Source organism: Delphinapterus leucas, chromosome 6 (assembly GCF_059928025.1).
Source record: "Delphinapterus leucas isolate spDelLeu-1000000601 "Yukka" chromosome 6, BTC_Dleu_Yukka2, whole genome shotgun sequence".
Lineage (NCBI taxonomy): Eukaryota > Metazoa > Chordata > Mammalia > Artiodactyla > Monodontidae > Delphinapterus > Delphinapterus leucas.
The window spans coordinates 50,283,428-50,296,443 of record NC_143134.1 but is presented as its reverse complement, the minus strand read 5'-3'; the positions used below and the strand labels follow the sequence as shown (position 1 = coordinate 50,296,443).

The window sequence follows — 13,016 nt, the reverse complement described above, 5'->3', positions numbered from 1 at the left end:
CTTTACTGCAATGTTCATATCCTACTGGGCATGTGCTTCTACTGAACAAAATTTTAAATGTACAAGCTTAATGAGTAATTTGTACTCAAATACACAGAAGTTATGTATCAATGTTACCAAGTGGTTTGGAATATCACAGAATCTTAAGCATTAGAGAAGACCTTATCTAATTCAATATAGGAGTTTCCTCTACAATATCCCTAGTTTAGTCTGTCGTATTTTGGCTGCACTACTGCAAAAGCCTCTAAACAGGTCTCCTTCCACATTTATCCCTTTGCGACTCATTCTCCACCTGAAGCTAGCAGAAACTTCTCCACAGGTAAATCAAATAATGTTGTCCTCTGCCTGAAACTCTGAAGGCTTCCACCCACTAACTTCTTTCCTCAGCCCTCTTCCCAGGGCATGATCTGGCTCCCGCCAGCCTCTAAGACCTGCCCTCACCTCACAGTTCATTCCCTCCTACACATTGGGAATTTCCTCCTTCTCAATCCAGGGCCACTGTGTTTGCTCCTCCTACGGTCTACAGTGCTCTTTCAATTCAACTCTTCTGGTTCCTCACTCCCTAGACCAGCTCAAACTCAGTATCATTTAAGAAAAAAAAACCAAATACCAAAAACACCTTCCTCAGAGAGGCTTCTTTCTTTAACATCACCCTCTACTCAATTCTGTATGTTATATCTATATTTGTTTTCTTCATAGTACACATGCCAATGCGTAATTATTTACTTGGTTGTTTTTTCATCCATCTTCCCTCCCAGACTGTAGGCAGGATCTATAAACACAGGAAACTTGTCTGTCCTTTTCTTCTTCTTCCGGATCACAAACAAATAGGAGCCATTCAATAAACAGTTGTCATCTGAATTTATGGAGGAAAACGTATGGTTTCAATGAGTGAAACCTCTGATGGGAGAGTTACTACCTGAAGTAACTTACCTCAATTTTTCCCTATCTGAACTGAAATCTGTCTTCCAGGCCTTAAATTTCCTGTTACAACAACTAAATCAGGGCTAAACCCTTGAACTTGATTTGGACTGGAGCTTAACCTTCTGTTTCCTAATATTTTTTTGATTAATCTCTCTGAAAATCTTTTGAAGGCAATGGGCTTTCTCTCCCCAAGAAAACACACTCCGCCACATCAAGAAAACACACTCCGCCACATCCAGAACACATTTGAGGGGTTTCATCCCCTCCGCCCAAGTCCATCACATACCCCAGACTAAGAAAGTCTGAGTTGGACAACGTGGAGAGGGGCCAAGACAACTTTTTGCAATGCAATTTTTGAGAACCTTAATTCTCCAATTTGAGGGAAGACTACAGAACAAATTCCAGGGGAAGAAGTGGACTTCCTTAAATTACACATGCCAGATGCTTTCACACGGCCTCATTAAGGAGGGTGCACCTGGCGTCAAAAGTTTTTCAAATCGAAAAGAAACACAGGAAATCATCGTCCACAAACTGAAGCCACAAAAAATAAGAAGTTCGTCCAAGGTCACTCAGTCGTTTAGTGGTCAAGTTAGGACAAGAAAGTAGGTCTCTGTTCCCCCAACCCGGTGCTCTTTCCACGTAAACCTCACTAGTTTCTTACACTGCGTGCCAAGACTGCCAGTGCTCTAAGAACTGGGAGGGAGCGTGGACCGTCGGAAAGGCCGGGAAAAGAGGAAGAGGGCAGGATAGGGCAGGGAAGGGTCACTCTCTTCCCAGAGAAGGAAGCTTGCAGCACAGCCGGGTAACAACGGGACTCGCAGCGCTCACCTGTCTGGGACCCAGAGGCGGGTGGTGCGGTCTCGGGACACGGACACAAAAGCCCCCGGTGGATAGAGGCAGCATACCAGGCCCCGCACGTCCAACTCGTGGCCCGGGAGCGAGCAGCTCAGCCGGTACCTGGCGGCGCCACTCGCCATGGCCCTAGGAGGTCCGGCGCCCGGTGCCCGGGCACCGCGCAAGATCAGTCCGTGTGGGAAGCCGGGCGTGCAGCGGGAGAGGGCCTTGAAGGTGAGAGGCCTCGGGACCGGAAGAGCCCGAAGGCCGGTGCGGAAGGGCGGCCGGGAAGGGGCGCGCCCAGCGAGCCGAGTGACACAGCAACCCTGACATGCACACCGGAATTCATCATCGGCCTTAGCCCGCCATGACGCAGAGTGTGTGCGTCCCGACTGCTGAGGCCGTTGAGGAACTGAGGCTCGATTCCCTCATGCGCGCTGGACCGCCAGCGGAGAAAGAGATACCACCGTCCGGCCCCTCGGAGTGGGCGCCCGAATCCCGGACTTTCCCGAGCCCGCGTCCTCACCGAGCCCCGGCTGAGCTTTTTATTGTGATGCCGGATGTGGGCCGGACTACAAATCCCACAATGTCACGCGCCAGCGGGGCGTGAGTCGTAGGCGCGCCAATCCGGATATTTTAAATCTTAGTCCGCTGTGCTGAGGGCCGTTTTGTGGCTGAGTAAGTTTGCGTCGCGTGTAGAGTTGCGGGCAGGTTTACGCCGCCGATTTCCTCAAACCTTCTCTGAGTAGTTACCCGAGATTTTTTTTTTTTAATCTAAACTTTTTTAAATTAAAACGAGAGAGCTTGGGGTCAAGTTGGAAACAAGTCACTTTCCTTGAATTCTGTGAATACTAAGCCGGGTTTTTGGTACTTTAAAAATGTTTTATTTTACGGGATGAATGGATAAAGAAGATGTGGCACATATATACAATGGAATATTACTCAGCCTTAAAAAGAAATGAAATTGAGCTATTTGTAATGAGGTGGATAGACCTAGAGTCTGTCATACAGAGTGAAGTAAGTCAGAAAGAAAAAGACAAATACCGTATGCTAACACATATATATGGAATTTAAGGGGGAAAAAATGTCATGAAGAACCTAGGGGTAAGACAGGAATAAAGACGCAGACCTACTGGAGAACGGACTTGAGGATATGGGGAGGGGGAAGGGTGAGCTTTGACAGGGCGAGAGAGAGTCATGGACATATACACACTAACAAACGTAGTAAGGTAGATAGCTAGGGGGAAGCAGCCGCAAGGCACAGGGATATTAGCTCAGTGCTTTTTGACAGCCTGGAGGGGTGGGATAGGGAGAGTGGGAGGGAGGGAGAAGCAAGAGGGAAGACATATGGGAACATATGTATATGTATAAGTGATTCACTTTGTTATAAAGCAGAAACTAACACACCATTGTAAAGCAATTATACCCCAATAAAGATGTTTAAAAAAATGTTTTATTTTACGTGTTAAAGATTTAAAATTTTCTCTCAAACTGTCACATCTCTATACAAATGGCAAATGCTGGGTCCTTAACGTCTGAAAACACTAAGGGAGAAATGTCAGTAGCTTCTTTGTGAGACAACATACGGAATAGTTGGACAGCTAGAGGTTGTAGGAGAGGAAATACCTTTTTTTCTTTCTACTCTTCTAGCAGAAAAGTTTTCTGCTGGGGCTCTGTAGCAAAAGACAGTAACAAGAGAAAAACAGGTGTTTTAACGTGTATGTCATATATACAAGGGAGAAATTCAGAGATGAATAACTCAAAGAGGTGACGAGAGCTTGGGCTTATATGGCATCTTAACAAAGGAACAATAAGTTTTTACACAAGCGATAAAAGAAAATAACTTTTAAATCTTTAGAGGCAGCAAATTATGGGAAGCCGACTATATGGGAAACTAGCAGTAGTTAAAGGCTAATTAGTAAAGTTTTTATGTAGATTCTTCTGGTGCAGTCTCCAGGATGGTAAAGGTCTAAAGTTGTCTCCAATGATTAACTTTTGTCCTTCCTGGTTAAGAAGCAAGGAGGGGCACTTTTGAAAATTTATATTCTGCTTTTAAGCAAATAGCAGAATAGTAGAGAACTTTTCCTGTACCTGCTTTTCAATTGCCTTCCCCTCCAAATAATCCTTATAATACCAAAGTGGCATGTTTTGGGATGGCAAATTCTACCACCCTTCACTGCAACGACCATAAGTATAACAAATGACCATTACAAATATGTTGGTCTCAAATGGAATAATTACATGAAAATGTTTTACAAACTTAGAGAACTCAATCACATGACATTATTTCATTTTGTATTGCACTGGTTTTAACCCACTTGAAGGCAGGTATACAAGAGAATAAATCTGGGCATAAAAAATGTATACAAGGGCTTCCCTGGTGGCGCAGTGGTTGACAGTCTGCCTGCCGATGCAGGGGACACGGGTTCGTGCCCCGGTCCGGGAAGATCCCACATGCCGCGGAGCGGCTGGGCCCGTGAGCCATGGCCGCTGAGCCTGCGCGTCCGGAGCCTGTGCTCTGCAACGGGAGAGGCCACAACAGCGAGAGGCCCGCGTACCGCAAAAAAAAAAAAAAAAAAAAAAAAGTATTCAAGATGGGAATAATGTGAAAACGTTAAAAGTCCAATATGTATGTATGTTTAGAGATCCCATCACATTTTTTTTTGAACTCCCATCATATTTAAGCTGTCTATAGGAAGACTGGAAAAAAAACAAACTGCAAGTTACTTTTATTAGAGAAATAGGATTTGAGACGACGTAATTCTTATTTTTTAAAAAAACACGTTTAAAAAACATTATTTTAAAACAACTTTGCTTTTAATTCAGCCCTCACAAAATAACTCTGAAAGGAAGCCTAAAGGTATAAAACTTTCAATGAAATGAAACATGGTACCAGAATCGCGTCAATACTTAATGCTGTATCGTCTATGTTGTATTCCTTCCTTCTAACAGGAAGGAAACTACTACTTATGAGAAACAAAAAGACTGTACAATGAATGCTGCCTACCACGGAATAACTTCAAATAATTCTTATTAAAAAGTCTGATGTAGTACAAATGATGTTACACAGCGATATGATAAAACTCGCTGGAGTGAGTTCAGGTCATGCACACAATCAAGAGAGGTTACTCTGATTACAAAGAAAACCAAGTTTTTAAATAAAATATTCTTCCCTAGCCAACTCGCCGTTTTCCCTGTCTTCCAGAGGTATCGAGGTAACAGAAGTTAGTCCTCAAACCTCGCGAGAGCATTTCACTCTCGCTTCACTGAGCGAAGGCCGAGGATTGGCCAATCAGGAGGAGGGGGCCTCACCGCGACCAGCCCCCGTTGCCGGGAGACGCGAAGGCAAGCGGCCACTAGGGGTTAGGCCTTGAGGGCCCAGGAAAGCTGCGCGCAGGTGAGCGGGGCGTCTCGGGTGAGCTAACGGGTTCGCGGGCCCGACTAGAGGGCTACGCGGTGGTGGAGGGCTCGGAAAGAAGTGCGAGTGCCCTTGAGTCGTGCGACTTCGCTCTTTCCGCGCCCCTCCGGGGAGCGACCTCCCTCCTTCCGCGCCCTCAGCGCTGGCGGAGGTGAGAAATCCCGGTCCCTCTTTGCCTCCCTTGCCGATTATTTTAGCCTTGGAGATGCTGATGCGCTTCAAACAAAATAAATTCAGCTCTTAGGTGTTCTCCTCCGCCAAGGAAGTTCCATTTATAGTCCGGCAGAGCGTGAGGAGAGACCTCAAACAGTCCCTTGTGGAGACCTGCCAAGGCGAGACCAGAGGGAACGATTCGAGAGCCTCAAAGATAAAGTTCACTGTGGGCTGAGGGATTTTACTCGAAGTAATAATAGATTTCTGTCTGTTGGTCAGAGCGGAAGGGACTTAGCAACTTTCCACTTCTTCCTATATGTTAAAATGGTTGATTCGGGGAGGATAATGATTGTAATAATTAGGAGCCAGATGTTTCATGTGAAGTATCTGGAATCGTCACAACGGCTGTGCAAGCTAGAGCTCGCTTCCACACTGCAGATAAGGAAACACGTCCAGAGGGGATAATATGGCTGGTAACTGACGGAGCTCCGTTAGCATCCCTAAACTTTCTGGAACCTCTCTGGTTGTGTGAATAACCCCAGCGATTGTGTGAACATTTGAATGACTAACCCCGGAGTTAGTGGCATATTTGTTACTAGTGCCTCTCCCTTTTATTTTACCCGGTGGAACTGATCGAATGCTAACTAAACTTCTTCCACGATAGTAAAGCAGTGGCAAAGAAAATCAGGGGGAAATTGTATATATCGTACATTTTCTTAAAGTTCCTCAGGAAAGCTGGATTAACACTGACTAATTCTGTTGGAAACAGGTTTATTGTATTAGCTTTCTCTGGGAGAAACCGTTTTGACCACAGACCTTGTCTGCCTTTCAAAAAGTTGTTTCATGAAACTCACTTTTCTATTTGCAATAATAATAGTAGTAATTTTACTACTTTGTCCGAAGAGTTCAAAACGGCAAGAAAATAGAATCACAGAGCTAGTTGGAATGGGAAGGTTGTAAGTTTGGCGTGAACATATTAAATATAAAGTGATAATGGGATATCTGAATAGAAATTCCCAATAAACAGTTGAAAACTTAGAATTGGTGTCCAGTTTAAAGGACAGAACAGGAGATACTGATTTATGAGTAATCAGCCTAGTTCAAGTTATAAGAAAAGGATGAAATATTATGGAGAGACGAGAAGTAATCCAAGGACTGATCATGAATGATGCTAAGGAAAGCCAGGGAAGAAGTACTGGGCATGGGCTATAGAAACTGAGAAACCATTTTAGTTCGAGAAATGATTTGTTTCCTTTTTAATAATTTAGTAAATTTTTGTAACTGGCAATGCCTTCATGTGGGAGGAAATTCAGATGGTACAAAAGAACAGAAAGTTTTTGCCTGGCCCTGAGATATATGCTGGGGATATAAAGATAAATAAGATCCAGCTCTTGCCTTCAAGGTAGAGAAATACTTAAGCAGATTATTTCAATTGGTGTGATAGGTCCTGGGATAGAGATGTGTATGGATCCATCGTAGCATTTAGGTCAGCCCTGTAAATTCAAATTGAAGAAGGTGAGGGTGGTTATGGTCTGGTCGTTGAAGGATTCCTAGGGAGGATAACAGGCAAGATGTGTGTTATGCAAGGGGACCCCTCAGGAGGCCAGTATAATAATCCACTTGAGTCCATGAGGCCATGAGCAGTACTATAGGAATGGAGAGGAAGTTAGATTTTAAACATTTAGGCATAAAATCAGTAGTATTATTTCATTAGCTATGGGAAATGAGGGAGAGGGAGAAATCAAGGACTACGTTTCTGACTTGCATGGCTAGGAGTTGGTACCAAGAGGAAGAGCAAATCTGGGGGAGATGACAATGAGTTTACATTTAGTTATATTTATTTTGAAATACTGATGATATATTGAAGTGGAAATGTCAAGTAATTATTTGGATATAAACACCTTAGAGTGTGAGAAGTCAGGACTGGAGATACGGTGTTGTGAGTCATTAGCTTATTAATTGTTAAAACCCTGAGTGTAGATGAGGTGGCACAATGAGAGCTTAAAGAGGAAAAAGAAAAATAGACTGTGGATGATATCTTGAGAAATGCTGCTAATAAAGGCAGGTAGAATAAGATGGAGACTGAAAAAGGAGAAACAGAGGAGGGGAGTGTCACGGAGATGGTTTCATGTAGGAGTGGACACCAGTAACAGAGAGATGACATTTACATTCCTAGCTGCATTGGCAGGAACCATTTGAATGAAATAGTAGGAATCCAGGAGATAGAGGAAGTGGAAAAAGTAGAGAATAATGGATATAAGCTATTTTTTAGAGTTTGTGTAGAGAAAGGACATATAAGACTGTATTAAAGGTGGTTTCAGGATCAAGAAATTAGTTTTTAAGGTTAGGAAAGAATGGAACATGATAACAGACTGAAAGAAAGGAGAAAGTTTAAAGACATACGTAAGAGCTGGATAATGCCCCAAAGGAAATTGGGGCAGGGGTGAAGGAGAAGGAGGTTGGTAAGGAGAGGGAACTAATGTCCCAGAGGTATGGGATCAAGAGGATAAATCAGAATAGAGACTGATCTTGAATGAAAGGATGGCTATTGAGATTGGAGGTCAGGGTGGATATAGGAAAGTTTATGTGCTCCAAATGTGATAGATTTCATGTCTTAATTTTCTCAATTATGAAATTGAGTCATCTGCTGAGAGTGGCAGGAACAGACTTAATTAGAAAAGTGGTTAAGAATTGGAATCATCAAGGACGGAGTAGCTTATAAAGGATTAATAAAATAATTTCTGAGATGAGGGTCCATCTAAATTTGGTTACTATGGCTTTGCAGTTCTCCAGTCTGTATAGTCTTGGGATTTCCATCAACAGTGTTCAGCAGTCCAGGTTGAATGTGCAGAATGGTTTCTGATTTTGCCAGAAGGGTTGAAGAAGAGTTCGAGGATGCAAATTTGTTGATGGTGCTCCTGAGACAGTAATTTAATATTGAGAAGGAAAGGAGTCCTTGAAACTGACCTCCTCAAGGTCACTAATGGTTTCTTGGATGGGGATTCCAATGGACATTTCAGTATTCATCTTACTTGAATTCCCAGCAGAAAATGGCATTGACCATTCCTGTCTTTTCTTGGCGTCTCTGACACACACTCCTGGTTTTTTGTTTTTGCTTTTTGAGTCTTCGTTTTCAGTCTCATACTAGTTTCTCCTCTTCTGTGCAATCTCTAGGTATTGACATTCCTGAGGCCAGAGTCTTGGGCACTCTTTTTCTCCATATTATCTCTCTAGTTCAGTATCTTTAAAACTCTTTTGAACATGACCTATAATAGGACATATATTTTACATTATAGACCAGTATACACATATGTGTAAATTTATATAGATATAACTGAAAAAGAATTTAATGAAACAGTACTCTTCCTATGTGCAGTGAACTCCCTTGTATTTTCTATTTTATTTCATATTTAAACCATATTGGTCATAACCTGCTAAATTGTTTTCATAAGCTACTAATAGGTTGAGACCCATAATTTTAAAATGCTATTTTAAATTATTAGCCCAAACTTTAAATAATAATATATTCTGATGAGTAAAGGAGGGGGCTGGTAAACTGGGAGAGAATGAGTGAATAAAGGAAATAGTTTAAGGGGAGGTGTAGTGAGAATAAAGGTGAGAAAAAGGTAGAAGGAGAGGAAATTAAGGCCAGAGAATAAAGTGTTTCAATTAAGATATTTGAGATGAAGCAATTCCAGATGATGACAAGCTCCAGCTCTGGCCATGGCTATGAATGACTAAAATAGAGTTGAAATGATTACTGAAATTTAGGTCAGGGAACTGTGAAGCTAGAATGTTACATATTGAATCCAGTATCCATATGGAAGTCATCCAGGATGTTGGTGGTACTGGAATAGAGGACTGTGAACAAAAGACTAGTAAACATGGGGGAGAGATTAGGAGGTCCCTAGATAAAAGCAACCAAGAAAGATGCAAGGCAATATAGTTGCATTATTTGGTCCTCAAAGGAAGAGAATCCTGTTTATTTTTTTAAAAACTTGGAAGAATAATGTTTTGACAGTGACATTGTGGAGCAAGGAGAGTGCGGTGTACTCCTTTGCTTTGGAATTGTGGGACAGGAAGCTAAAACAGCCTTCACTACCAAAAGCATTTTCAGGAGAAGCCGGGAACCTGTTAAGGCAAAGTGTAAAAGGAACTATTTATAATAGGATTGAGAATATAACGGAGTTTATTATAGACCAGAAATCACAGAGAAAATATCGGCAGAGAAGAAAGATACTGGTTTTGCCGGGAGAGAGGAAGCTTACTAGAGTATGGGATGAGAGTCCAAGAGAGAAAGATATCTAGAGGGGCTTGCATTTTGATAAGATAACAGGGAAATGAGGAGGGCATGTTGTAATAAATGACTTCATGGTTCTAAATCGAACATTAATGTCAAATCTGAACAGAATTAAAGCAAGCTCAACCTTGTACGTAGTGATACCTGGAATGGCAATTTGCAAGAAAAGTCATCATGGATTAAATGTTTGAAGGAAGGGTATGCAGGTCACTACTATCTTGCTACAGAAGATACCAAAGGAGACCTATTCCTTGTTTCCAAACAGTGGTTAAAGTGAGCAAGCAATGGCCAGTAATCACAAACCTTCAGCAGCTCGGCCTGTTTCTCGAGGTGGGATTGGATTGACAGGAAGGCCTCCTTCTGGAATACGGCCCCCATCAGGAAATATTCGAGTGGCAACTGGAGTAAGTTTAAAACAAATAATTGAATTTTTATGCGTATATCCTGGTAGAATTTGGAAAGCTTGTCTATAATAAGAGATTCTTCTTTGTTTTTCTTTATAAAGAAAACATACTATTATATAAGTATGTTTTCTGGAAAACATCTAGAAGTATAAATGTGGGAGAATGTTTGAAAGACACTGTTATGAGAAAGAGGCCTGCTCATGCTGATATTCAAATTTATTTTAAAGCTACAATAATTTAAGTGGTATAGTGTATTGGTGCCAAAACCAAGTGAAATGGAAAAGACCAGAAATGGAATCGGGCGTGTAAGAATTTAATTAATGATTAAGGTGACATTTCAAATTAGTTGGAAAAACATGGAGTATTCAGTAGTGCACTCAAATAACTGGTAAACCATTTGTTTTAAAAAACCAAATCCCTCCCTCACACAGAATTCTAGATATTTTAGAAATTTTATATTTAAAAAATGAAACCATAAATGTATTAGAGGAAAATATGGGTAAGTATTTTGTGTAAACTTGGCGTAGGCTAGGCCTTTGTAAAAATAACAGGAAACATCGAGTACTGAAAAGGAAAGTATTTTTATATTTATATATTTGAATTTAAAAAAATTGAAAACATCATAAAAAGGTTAAAAGAAAAACGACAAACTGGTTAAAAAAAAGTATTTGCAACATATATGTCATACATAGAATTCAGACTCTTAAAATGAAGAAGGAAAGTTTACTCATTTGTAAAAGCTCTTTCTGTATTAGAGCTATAAATCCTATGTCCAATCAAAATTCCTTGAGATTTCTCTTGGGGTAGGGGAAGGAATATCATTGTAAAACTATTCTAGCATTCACTTAGAACAGTACAAAGGCAAAAATAAGAAAAAGTACAATACTCTAATATAAAAATATAAGAAGTAAAACAGTGTTCTGGTTGCTACAGCAGCCTAGAAACAAACTAGTAAATGTTAAGAGCTTAATGTAAGATAGAGAGTGTCATAAATCAGTGAATCAGTAAGAGAAACACACCACATTAGAAATAATTGGTAAACTTTATAAGCTGATAATTCTAAGCAGAATAATATCCTGTAAGGATATTTATTACATTTTCATTATAATTATAATAGTGAAAATTTGAGAACAGCCTAAATGGCCTTACAACAGGTTAATCTTAAATAGATTATGATATGTCTATCCCTGTAATCGGCTATTAAGTAGCCTTTAAAAATTATTTTCAAAAAATATTTCAGGAAATAATATATCTTTATAGTACAGTATTAAGTGAAAAAAGCAGTGTGGTGTCCATTTAACATAAAGATAAATATATATATATTTACATAGAAAGAAATGAATACACCAAAATATTCATAGTTATTTCTCTGATGCTCACAAGAGATGGTTTTGCCTATCTCAAGGTGCGTGTGAGGTACTCAAGCTCGGACAGTAGACTAATTGCAAACTAGAGATAATGTTGGGTCCTGTGTTTAAATAATAAGAAGAGCAGCAATTTTTGGAGGGAATAATTTTGTTAAAGTTAGGTTTTTTTAAAGTTTTAAGATTTTTCTAGAGTTTTAGCTAATATTATCAACATCATCAACTTATACTGAAATGATTTTTCTAAAGTCTTCATATATATGGTACTGAGCGAGAGTATCTTTTTCTATTATTCTAATAGTAAGAATTTATGCTTGTTAAATATTTATAAAAGGAATCTGAAATATATTGGCCACCTACTGTTTGCCAGGTGCTTTAACTAATTTTTGCAGTTACTAAAATAGTAATGCTTGTTGTAAAACATGCAAAGGAAAAGTGTCAGAGTTCCCTCCTTCTACCCCAGGTATAACCATTGTCTAAGGTGTGATGTGTATCCTTCTAGACCTTTTTCTATCCATTTACAAACACTAAGACACATCCATATATAATTGTATGGTTTTAGTATTTTCCAAAATGAGGACAGTGCTATATGTATACATTCTTATTGCTCTTGTCCTTTTCTTTCAATAAGGTATTGTAAATATATTTCTGTGTGAACACATGAATACCTACTCCATTCTTTTTAATGTGTGCCGTTTTTTTTTTTTTTTTTTTTGCGGTACGCGGGCCTCTCACTGTTGTGGCCTCTCCCGTTGCGGAGCACAGGCTCCGGACGCACAGGCTCAGCGGCCACGGCTCACAGGCCCAGCCGCTCCGAGGCATGTGGGATCCTCCCGGACCGGGGCACGAACCCGTGTTCCCTGCGTCGGCGGGCGGACTGTCAACCACTGCGCCACCAGGGGAAGCCCTGTGCAGTTTTAATTTATGCTTTCTTCTCTATACTTTCATCTGGTAAATTTTTTTAAGTGATATAGTTATTTGAGTAGTTGTCATAATTATGCTTGCATAGAGCCAAAGAGGAAATTATTCAGAAGGTTTATCCAAGGAGAGATTTAGCATTCTTTCCCAATGATCACTCAGGATAATCCTGAACTCATTTCATTTGAATTTGTAGTTGACAGTATTCCTGTATACAATGTATTCTTTGGAATGTGTTACTGTTCCTGGCCCCCATACTCAAATTAATTACCAAGTACTTCTCAGAGTCACTTGAGAACTATGTTAGCTGATAGAATTTGAGGCTACCAGCTAAAAGAATTAAAAACAATCAAAATCAACCAGAATGGTTGTATCTAACCTCTATCTAAAATTTCTACTACATATTTAAATCTACTACTTTATTCTTTGACAGAGAGTAAGAAAAAAGAAAAGAGGGATAGGAAGATAAAAGAAGGGTATCTTGGAACAGTTTCAGGCTGTCCTTTATACCTTCCCATGCCTGTACATACTATATGAACTGACAAGAAGGGAGTCTTTTGACCTTTCCTCAGGGTGTATAATATTACATTAGATTCTGCAGACCTGAAGTAGAGAATCATGTAGAGTAATAATATGAATGCTTGCTGAATGATGGAAACTCTTTAATACTTATATGGCTATCTTGTGATGTAATTATATCT

The 13,016-nt window shown here is 40.3% G+C and overlaps 2 protein-coding genes across 5 annotated transcripts in view; one reads left to right on the top strand and one right to left on the bottom strand.

Moving 5' to 3' along the window:
* The window catches only part of PLAA (phospholipase A2 activating protein), a 38,913-nt gene extending 36,818 nt beyond the window's left edge, over positions 1-2,095 (bottom strand). Inside the window, exon 1 of one of the 3 annotated variants that reach the window (XM_022551698.3) lies at positions 1,753-2,095. In XM_022551698.3, coding sequence (XP_022407406.1) covers positions 1,753-1,901 — 149 coding nt within the window. In that variant the 5' untranslated portion in view covers positions 1,902-2,095. Of the gene's footprint in view, positions 1-726; positions 1,153-1,752 lie in introns of those variants that run through there. The other 2 variants (XM_089913118.1, XM_089913117.1) reach the window with 2 other exon arrangements.
* A 2,859-nt stretch (positions 2,096-4,954) lies between these two features.
* The window catches only part of IFT74 (intraflagellar transport 74), a 96,312-nt gene continuing 88,250 nt past the window's right edge, over positions 4,955-13,016 (top strand). The window contains exons 1-2 of one of the 2 annotated variants that reach the window (XM_022551699.2): positions 4,955-5,155; positions 9,895-10,033. In XM_022551699.2, the coding sequence (XP_022407407.1) occupies positions 9,914-10,033 (120 nt within the window). In that variant the 5' untranslated portion in view covers positions 4,955-5,155; positions 9,895-9,913. Of the gene's footprint in view, positions 5,156-5,191; positions 10,034-13,016 lie in introns of those variants that run through there. The other variant, XM_089913119.1, reaches the window with a different exon arrangement.